The sequence below is a fragment of the Amblyomma mixtum genome, chromosome 6 (assembly GCF_055824585.1).
Source record: "Amblyomma mixtum isolate Tamu chromosome 6, ASM5582458v1, whole genome shotgun sequence".
Lineage (NCBI taxonomy): Eukaryota > Metazoa > Arthropoda > Arachnida > Ixodida > Ixodidae > Amblyomma > Amblyomma mixtum.
In genome coordinates this window covers 114,927,277-114,938,052 of record NC_143017.1, presented here as the reverse complement: position 1 = coordinate 114,938,052, position 10,776 = coordinate 114,927,277, and the positions used below count along the sequence as shown (strand labels likewise).

General features: G+C 44.8%; 1 protein-coding gene across 1 annotated transcript; it reads right to left on the bottom strand.

The window, feature by feature from the left end:
• Nucleotides 1-4,510: 4,510 nt before the first annotated feature.
• Nucleotides 4,511-10,478, bottom strand: LOC149340118 (acetylcholinesterase-1-like). The gene is made up of 3 exons (XM_089548862.1): nt 8,671-10,478; nt 7,253-7,405; nt 4,511-5,861 (listed from the first exon to the last, which is right to left on the bottom strand). Exons 1-3 carry the CDS (start codon nt 10,287-10,289, stop codon nt 5,669-5,671), a joined length of 1,965 nt encoding a protein of 654 aa, XP_089404988.1. The 5' UTR covers nt 10,290-10,478; the 3' UTR covers nt 4,511-5,668.
• Nucleotides 10,479-10,776: the final 298 nt, after the last annotated feature.

The window sequence follows — 10,776 nt, the reverse complement described above, 5'->3', positions numbered from 1 at the left end:
CAGAAGCTGTCCTGAATGCCGGCGCACAGCACTGCCACGAGAAATACGCCAGAAATATGAATTCATTACAGCAGGGCCGGCAGCCTAACCTTGCGATCGAAGGTAACTCAATCCCTTCTCTGCTAATGGGAGCGTGCGTAAGTGTGTACCCACGCGCGCGCGGTATTATGCGTGTGCGTTCTTGAGAAAGCGTACGCGCCGGCCTGTGAGGCGCGCCTCTCGTAGAAGCCCGACTTTCTGCGTTCGCGGCAAACCGGTTACAGGAGAGAGCTTCCGCTTTACGAATCGGTCGCCTTGAGGGGTACAAGAAGCAAGAGAAGCACGTGAAGCATGAGAAGCATGGCAGAGTCGCCATCTGTGTGTCGGTAGCTTAACCTCATGTGCCAGAAAGAAACAATGGAGGAGGCACACGCTTGCCGCGCGAGGTCGCCACTTTTTAGGCATCAAGCCATAGTTAGTGCTTGGATGCCTTTTCTAGAGAGATCGTGCCGTATTGGATGAGGGTATGGCTAAAGGATATATTCCCACATTAGAAACTTAACTTAGTCATACTGAGGACGATATCTGCTCTCCTGCACAGCACAGTTTCCTAAGTCGCCATATTTGTTCAATGGTGTGGTCAGGTGTTGGCATGGTATGGTATGGTATGGTATGGTATGGTATGGTATGGTATGGTATGGTATGGTATGGTATGGTGTATGGTATGGTGTATGGTATTTTATGGTATGGTGTGGTGTGGTGCGGTGTGTGGTATGGTATTCTATGGTATGGTATGAGGGGGTTTTAACGTCCCGAACTTACACCTTGTGCTATGGGAGGCCACCGCACCGGAGATCTCTTGGAGCCGTTTAACATACACTGAACTCGCACTGTACATAGGCGTCTCGCATGTAGCCACCATCGAAACGCAGACGCCGCGGCAGGTTTTGAAGTCACGCGCTCTAGGGCTCAGGGACTGAGCGCCCCAATCACTGAGCCACTTCTGCAGGTCGTTTGTTCAATAATCCAACGGTACCACTGTGCATCAGGTTTTATAGCAGTTATTAATTATTCTTATTAGAATAGAAAGAAAGAAAGAACTGATACCACTCTTTAATTCCGTTGTGTACGCTCCCAACCGATCCGCCATTTTCGTATTGGCAGCTTAACGCTTAGAAGTTAAAAGTTGTCACGTCACCCGAAGGCGTAGCTGTGTAACGCATCAGATATAAACTGACTCAAAATTTTAGGGAGCGTGTTTCTTGAATGGGCATGCAAGCTAGAAATTCTGCCATTTTTCTTGCAGGTAACGCAGTATTTCATGTGGTACTTAAGTGCTTGTATGTGTAGCAGTATGTTGACTGTCACAGATAAAATCATTCCGTTCACCAAAGCTTCAGCGCGAAAAAAAAATAACTGAGGAAAGGTGATGAAAACTACAGCGGTAAAAAAATTATGATTCTCATTTCAGGGTCCGAAAAATGTCTCAGAAGACTAAAATTCATTAACTTCGTTTCAGGTAGTTTCTGATTTGCATAACGAAATAGTAAAGATTTCGCTTTGATGTTTGGTGAAGGAGGGTTACTAAATTTGAGGTCTCAAATATTTGGCGATTTTTGAAAGATTTTTTATCACTAATGTACACTTTGCGGAAATCGGCTCCTCCACCATGGTATTAACGCGACAGCGTTAAGGCTTCCATTCTGAAGAAATTCCGGCGTTGTTGTCGTCGTCGTCGTCGGCGGCGGCGGCGTTGTGAGTGAAAAATCCCCGGAGAAGTAACCTAGGTGGGCCGCCTAGGTCACGTGACCTTGTGGCGTCATCACAACCTGCCCACCGTGGCAGGTGTCAGTTAAACTAATGATTGGTCGCGAGAAGTTGCTCGGGAAAAGCACCCTGGGTCGCACAAGCCCGACCGATGACAACACCTGCCATAACAGGGCCATCGCTTGACCGCTGCATCACTGCGCCAGGAGTAGAATGAGAACTCACAAAGATATGTGAATGTGAAGTTGAGAATGACCAGTTTCGCTTATGTAGGCGTTAAAACATGCAAGTTATCGTGTGATACCGTTAAGGCGGAGTTTAGGTGTCCCCACACATTTTTGAGTGCATGGTTAACGGCAAGGGTTCAAATGCATATTATCGGGGATGCTTGCAGTCCCGAACTCCTCGGATATTTTGCCTCGTCGATTCAGAACTTAAAGCATTAGCTAAACTTCTCCAAACGAATTAGTACTTAGGCCTGGACGCTGGTAATATGCCACATTTTGCACGTAAAATACTATTACGACATTAATAGCTTGCTTGGATAACTTACACCTTTGGGTTTTGTTATGCGCGGAACAAAGCACGTTAATGTGTATCTGGCGCTGAGCTTAATCACTACTGTATTTTTCTATGACGAATCTAATTGTTGGGCTAAGTATTGATTCTTGTTTTTCGCGAAAAATCGTTTCAGTTAACTTGTGCCTCAATCAGCTATGAATGCGCTATGAATGCGGCGCGTTCTTAAAGAGGAACGATTGCGACAAGAAAAATGTTAGGCGAACAGACACTAAATGACTTACATGTATGCGAATGTACTTGATATCGCGATTTTATGAAAGGGTTGAAAGTCTTTCACCCCTTACTGCCCCTACACTACAAGTTCTGAACCCTGGAGCGGGTAAAAAATATAACACAGTGATTACTACTTGCGATCACGAGCAGGATTTAAGTTACAGGTCGTCATTTTTGATCCCTGGCGGCATTTAATGTCACTGATGATGAAGACTCGCAACAATTATAGTGTCAGTACCATTATATTATGAATAAGAGACTAGGCTCATTCGCAGGCTAAGCTTGCTCGCTTCCGCAGTCTACTGGTATGCACCGCTTTTGTAGAACTGTTTATTTTGCAGTCGTGTCCCTCCTCCAGTTACAGCTGTTCTGTTGTTCAGTACGCACCCTCAATAAAATATTTCGAAATTTTTCCTGCCGCAAATTTGTCGTGGAATGCCCATTTAGCATATATTTGTACCGAACTACTGCACAACCGCCAGTTTACCATAATCCATTAAACTTCTGTGCTGGTTCCAACCAAATTGTTCGTGCATTAGCTTATAGCGTGAGATGATTCGGCATATGTCGCTTTTATTTGTGTGGTGGTATTCGGCGCGCTAAGACTGATTCAATTTAGAAGAGTATATCGACTTATGTTTTGCACAAGGCACCTGGTAACTGGTGTACAAATATATTCGAGTATTTGTGAATGCCGTTCTTTTTTTCTAGGCGGTTCATAGCTGCAGCAGTTCTGCTACATCTTGATTAAGAGATTTTGCACTGAGTGCAAGCCTGCTGGACAGAGCCGGCCACGTGAACGCATTGTGGTACCTCGCATGGACACATATTGAGAGAATGTTCTTTCTTACTAAGTGCCATTGGTTTTCAGCACTTCTCCTATCGAAACATTTCCCTCTATAGCCGAGAAGAAGCTAAACAGAGTTTACTTGATCTATATAGATTTATGTCCTTTGCGCCATTAAACTTAATATAGCTAACTATCTAGATTATGTTTGTACGTTGTTTCAAACCATGTTTTCAGTCATGCAGTTGTACTTTTTAATTGTTCGGTACGCAACTGCACTTCAAGCCCTTGTTTTACTTAGGCAGACCCGAAAGTGTATTTGGGCTTTGTTAAATCAAAAATTTTTTTATTACTATGAAAACTCATTTTGAAGCGCTAATACCGATGCAAACGACATCTGCAATGCGTAATAAGAACAAATGCACCCGAAGATTCCAATTTTCGCTGAAGCCTGCCTGAAACGTAGTGGCGGCAAGGTCCGGCGACAGCTTCATGTTCTTGTAGTGAGCAACAATGTGTGTACACAAGACAGTCTAGATGCCGCACAATTACTGGGCTCGTCATCACAGGTACGTGTGTTTAGACATTTTTTTATTTTTTTCAGCAGTGGTAGCAAAAAGTGGGATAAAAGCGAAAGGACTTTATACTAGATTTTCGCACAAAAAAAATTATTCACCCATTATGGACAGCCGAGATAAGGTTAGCTTTTCAATAATATCCAGCTCGTAAGGTTGGCCAAAATAAAAGAATTAATCTGAGATGAAAAGGAGGAATTAGTCTGAGTATTGAGCTTTTGTTTTTTATCAGAAACGTTATTGCACTCATTCAAGCCCAACTTGCCTAGCTTAGAAAACAGAAAAGAAGTCCAGACGCATATGCACACTGCAGTCCTCACGCGGTCTGAGGTGGCTTGAATATAACGAGTCGTAAAGTGGCAACGAAATCTAATGCTTTATTTCCTAGCAGTGATCGTGGCAGGGAGGACTGAATGTTGTGTATTTCGAGGCAATGAGCAATTGAACGCAACTTTAATGGGAAGGCGCCACAGAAGCAGCCGGGGACAAGAAGTTCGTATCAGCATTCTCATCAGTAACCTAAGCATTTAGCCAACCTGAACACCTTTCAGGTTAACATCCCTGCATTTATTCTGCCTCTTTACCTCTCTGTCTCTCTCTAGGCGAAACTATAATCTTTTCAACCACTGAAGTCGCAGGGAAAGTTGCAGTTGAAGACTCGTAGTGCGTCCTGGTTTGTCCGGAACGGACCAGTTTTTCTACTGCTATACGCTCAATGAAACACGTTGTTGGCCTTTTTAGTGCATGTTTTTGAATAAAATGTAAGATGCACTCACAAGACATTCTATAGTAACCAAAGCAGTTCATCCCTCGTAATTCGCGTCCTGTGCTTCGTGTTTTGTTCGAGCTGTTCGATTTTCGATTTCAGAAGTTGGAAATAACTGTAAGCATTTTTCATACTCAGGACGGAAGCACATCAGTTCGGAAACGTCGATGAAGAAGCTATGTTTTATGAATGTATGTACAACGAATGCGATGGTGCTCCCCATTAGGCGCCGCGTCAGTTAGTACCAGCAACTACGAGCGGCCGCAGTACAGCCCTAAAGCTGAGTGATGTTGTTGACGTCACAGATGGCGTCAGCTAATCGGGTGCTCAATTAACACAGCTAGCACAGAAACTTATTGTAAGATAACCTCGCATCGGAAGATTTCGAGCATTCGTAGGACCCGCACATTAGCGATTCGCCAAGATGAACGGTATTATATTGCACTCAACCACCGTCATGTTATAAGCATTTGGTACGTGCCAGGATCTTCAGAAATCAGGCCAAATAATCAGATCAAGCTGCTTTAACGACGCTGCGAAGTTCTGCAGGGGCGAAGTTCTGCAGATAATTAGATGACGCAACCTGCTTTAGCGACGTGCTGCAGGGGCGAAGTATAGTATGCCGTTTTAGTTTCAAATATTTCAGTCAGAGGGCAAAGGAAATATGAGTTTAGACGACGGTACCTTTATAGGAATAGCGCCGACTGACGTTTCTTCTCATGAAGGTTCATGATTAAATGTTTTCACGCGCACCAGACAGTTAACTACGCAGTTTTAATGTAACCACCTACTTGCCCAGCCTTACTGCTGAGGTCGCGTCTTCTCACACATATTAGTGTGTGTCTGTGTTTCTGTAAAAAGTTGTACACTGTGAAGATAATAATGCCATATCGGCGCAAAATACTGAATACTCATTATTTCCAAGCGCAGATAGTTCAGATGAGCAGTTCTGCGATTCATTTTTGGCGGTACTGGCATAACCGCTGACTAGCGCAGATTTCACTGCAATAGAAGAGTAGTTGCTATGGCAGCATACAACAAGCAAGCTAACGGTAGTTTGACAGTGCCAGACGACATCTTCCGGTCCTTGGCCGGGAAAGAAACCTTCGGCTTTGATACAGCCTTGCGACCAGGTGGCTTCGTCGGCTTCGTGCTCGGCACCTCTGTGTCTGCCCCCGTAGATTTTTCTTCGCTGTAAACAAAAAGAGAACAAATATACGGGTGATGTTTCTATCACGTCACAAGTGGTTTACAAGCATATTTTGTTTACCTCGGGCTTCTGATTTAAGTAAGACTTTTGTTGCACACAAACTAATGAGATGTGATCAAAATCATTAAATGTTTTTTCGGCTCTTTGAAATATGTTTGCCTACTAATATGTAGTTTTTCTTTTTTAAATCTACACCTTAGAAAAAAGGCGCATTAGCGGAGATAATTATGTTGTCGCTCAGCACATGTTCGGATGTAAACCCTATGCACGCCAGACTGCAGAACAGCCGTAAAGTACTTTAGTGTTCTTTCCTTTTTAGGGGCGCTATTTCTCTGTGTCGCAAATTGTGGCCTCGGATATGGGAAGTTCTAGTTTCTCGAAATATGCCGTCCTATTAGCTCCTAACATTTGACAACCAAATGTCTTTATATACGCCTAATTATGATCTCTTGACGGCTTTATATTGTGCATGCATTTGTATTTGCAATGCTTCTGTTTGTGATTCATGATAATGCCTCATTGCGTATTTTATACTAGTCGGCGAGAATAAAAAGAATGGGGAATGCAACACGTAGAAGAGTTTTGTTAAGGAATGAAGTACTCATTTGCCTTTGTTAAAGGAAAATACTTTGCATGCGAACGATGAAGCAGGTAGCGGGTAGGCAAACTAGACAGGGGGGGGGGGGGGTTAAACTATTATGGGTGTTTGAATGGTTACAACTGGTGTGCCAGTAACACCACAGACAGATAACTAAGCGTACTGCACATTGGATGACCCACTAAAGCGGCCGCCACTGTGAATAAGCGGCATACACGTACACACATCAGCTGCATAATATTAAAGCATCAAGTAGGTGGTTATGGCACGTGAATCACTAATCGCTCATCGGACATTAAAGAGTTCGGGAAGAGCGATAGCTCGAAATTGTCTCCTGACTACTGTGTTCGTCTTAGTGCGTAGAATGTATTTCCGCAAGGACCCGTCTCACAATATTTTTATTTATTTATCATTTATTTCCAAATACTGCAGGCAGCAGTGCTTAGCACATAACGTTAACGTTAGTACGTACATTAACATTAGTAGATACAACGATCAAAGCGGGCAAGCAGTTCCAAATTTTTACTGCGCAAGGGAAAAAAGATTTCTGTAATTGTTTAGTCTTAGCCCAATATGGCCGCATAAATTTTGTGTGGTTCAATCTTGACGATCACTGATATGCATAGAATATGTATGATTCACGTGGCAATCCTTTCTTGTGATACAGCCAGTACAAAAATTTAAACCTGGCGGTCTTTTTTTTAGCCAGACGAGTTGGTAAGCCCCCTTTATTTATTTATTTATTTTAGCAGAATAAATGAGGTGATACACTCACTTTCTGTAAAATATCGGTGTCCAAATGGCGCAACGCTTTCTCTTGTCGTCATCGAACGTCGTGTAGTTGTGTGGCTTCAGGAGAACTACAGGATAGCGGTTCCTTGCACCATACTCTTTCCACTGAGCCCCAGGCTTTGGTGTCACAGGCTTCCTGTGAACAAAAGGGAGAGGAAGTGAGAGCGTAGTTATACCTTGCGTACGACCACTTCTACTCGTTAACAGGGAGGAAAAGTAACCTCCGAGAATAAAACATTATTGGAACATTTAAGCAGGGCTGCGCATTGCAAACAGCACAGGCGCTAGATAAAATTCGCAGACATAGGTAGTTTTTGCGTCATATTTAGTGCAGTGTTGTATAGTTCACGACAAATGTAGAAGCGAGCAGCGAAGGGGATTTATGCAAAAACGCAATAGCTCAGCCGGCGACTACATGGGTGCATTGTCGGGCAATTAATTGCTGGTGGGTGGAGGCAGCTGCACATCACTGTTGTAACATATCCGCAGAAGCGCTGGCAAACGGCGTTACCGTCAATTTGAACAAAATACGTATTGTGGATGTCGCAGCTTACTTCTTTGATGTAATGCTGAAAGCGTCCTTTCAGTAATTACAATTTTTTTTGTCATACGAGGGAGGGTGCCAGAAAAAAGAATAGTGAGACATGCGCAGTGAAGGACAAGTAGAAAAAAAAATAAAGCCTCAGCATTCCTGGACATGTTATTGAACAAAAATGATTTTCTGGGCAAAAATTCACTGCTGTAAATTCTGCAGTGCCCGATATGACTTCGCCGCTCCGTCTAGAACGTGGACATTCAGGATGTTTTGTTGCTTTTTTTATTTTCCTTACTTTTTTTATACTCGACTGTCTGTTCGTGAAGTTTCACGCAACTCAACAACTGTGCGGTTTCGTCGTGAACTATACGTTAAATTTTAGGTCCGCCACTTAGTGCTCTCTCTAGACCGTCATCATTTCTTTGGTCGCTCTGAACTTGGTAGAATTTTGCGAGGGAAAAAAATATCTGCGTAGTTTTTATGCTTCCCTCTGTTTGACATATTTCGAAAGTGTAGAAGTCGTATGCTTCAGTCAACCAACTCAAAACTCAGGCGCTGCTGATGCAAAGCACTGCTGCGGTTTCTTCAAAAGTCGTTTCAATTTCATAGCTGCAGGAATGCAAGTATTCTCTTGCGTGCATCTGAATTGTTTTTTCTGTCAATAAAAATTTTGTCTTTTGATAAAGCATATTCCCTGTGGTGATCTCTTTTTTATGTAAGCACTTGACTCTCTGCGCTGAATTCACCTAGAATTACTCATAACTGCACCGAAAACACTGCGCGCAAATTCATAGCGATGTATGAAAGAGATAATTACACTCAAAGCATTAAAATCCTTCTTTGTCTGTCATGGCCGGTTCACTTACCCAGACTTGATAAACGAGGCCCAAGTAGCGACGATTTCTTTCATGAACTGCTCCTCTTCAGCAGTATAGTTCTTCGAGGCCAGAAGCTCCTCGGCCACTTTGCCCATCGGTTCGGTGTAGCGGCTCTTATCCTTTATGAACGGCAACGTTCCCATTGTGTAGAGGATGTCTTCCCCGTGGGCCACTCCCATCCATTCGTCGTACAGGCTGTGCGTTGGCCGATACCCGAAAAGATACCTGTACGTCTTGATCCCCTGTCGCGAAGCACTGTCTGCAAATAGTTGTGTTGGACAGTCGAACAACGCATCTCCCAGCATTCTGGCCAGGATATCCTGCACCTGTTCGAAACTGTGCTCCTGACTGTCGTCGCCAAAGTATGCGCGCACAATCGTCTTCGACTGGGAGACAGGAATGCTCAACGCCTGCGCCATGACGATGATACACAGCATGCGGTACTCAGTCTTCATCATTCCCATGACCTGATGAAATGCTTCTTGCATGACACTCAAGAACATGGTGGCCTCGTTGGCAGTAGTTCCAAGGAGCACTTCTCTAAAGTTTATTTTCTGCCACGTCTCGGGTGTCAGGACGGAGAATGGAAGGAATTCATCCTTGTCCAATGGCGCATACATTCGTTGCACAAAGTCAAACTTATCTACAGTGTTTATAATAAACGACGCGTCCAGACGACGCAGACACGAAATGACGTCTACAAGCTGCTCCTTCAGTGCTTTCTTGGATTCGTAGCATCCCAGAGCAGCGGCTGTATTTATGAACTTCCCCTCACCCCTGAAATATACTGTGGCGATCATTGACAATGGTGCGCCGCTTTGCATGATGGCCCTCTTAAACAGTCCTTTACTGTGAGGAGAGACTGCATGCAATGCTACCGACGCTGACCCCGCACTCTGTCCTCCCAAAGTGACTTCATTCGGGTCACCACCGAAGCTTGCTATATTTCGCTGTACCCACTTGAGCACCAAGTTTTGATCCCAAAGACCCATGTTTCCAGGGATCTCCGGTATGTTCAGAGACAAAAAGCCGTTGATTCCTACGCGGTAATTGAAAGTCACTACAATCATGTCGGTGAGAGCCACAAAGTTTGCTGCATCGTAAATGAGTAGAGACGAATCGCCCCACTGGAATCCGCCGCCGTGAATGAACACATACACGGGAAGCTTCTGGTTGCAAGAGGAGTTTTGGGGCTGTGAACACAGTGACGCTGGTTTCCATACGTTGATGAACAAGCAGTCCTCCGACGCGTTGGAGTAATCCAGGATCACCTTCGGCACCAGCGGACACCGCAGCTGTTTGCATGCCTTGGGCTTGCTTGTGGCCTTGTACACTCCGCGCCAGGGCGAGATTGGCCGGGGCCTCTGAAACCTTAGTTCGCCGACTGGGGGCTCCGCATACGGTATCCCTAGGTACGCTTCAACTTGCTTGTCGCCGATAGAAATGCGCACTCCTTCCAGGAGGCCGGAGTCGATGCGGGTGACGGGAGGGCCATCGCATTCGACGACCGCAGGAACGAAAAGAATGCCAATAAGAGCAACACCAGTTGCAAATCTCACGGCAGTTCGATCGCGACAGCGCGCCACGAAGCATGAGGAGAGTGACATATCGTGCGCGCAGAGAGAAGACAGCAATTCACCATGGGCTCATCGTTTAAACTCTCCCGACTGCTGTGCTTATGGAAGCCTTGAGGAGGGCGTGTATCAGCGGGCGCCGTCACTTAAGTATCGCGACTCCTCCGAGGAGGAAAGCTATTATCGGAGCCGCTAGCGACTCCTTTGCTCTCATTGCGTGTGGCTCGCGTGGCATTGAAGAACAAGTTAGAAAGTGTCTATCTACTTATTCGCAGGCTGTTTTGATCGCTTTCATGAATATTCGTCGTTTCCTGGAAGAGCTAAGGGTAATGGATGCGTCCCTGAAGAGACGCGCGCAAGCATTCCGATGGCATTGAACTGTTTGGAATTACGTTGGTGGCGTAAAACCTCGGTTTGGGTAACATAGATGAATTCTTGCTTGCGTGCATAGCTATCTCCAAGGTCATCTAGCAGGGCATTAGACTTTACGTCATTCAGAAGAAAAAGAACTGTCGAAGAA

Bases quoted from the DNA above. Each gene is read 5' to 3' on its own strand.
- LOC149340118 (XM_089548862.1), bottom strand. From the start codon at position 10,289: ATGTCACTCTCCTCATGCTTCGTGGCGCGCTGTCGCGATCGAACTGCC. The intron at 7,406-8,670 runs GTAAGTGAACCG...TTTTGTTCACAG, and splicing joins GCCTCGTTTATCAAGTCTGG to GAAGCCTGTGACACCAAAGC. The intron at 5,862-7,252 runs GTGAGTGTATCA...TTTTGTTTACAG, and splicing joins ACACCGATATTTTACAGAAA to CGAAGAAAAATCTACGGGGG.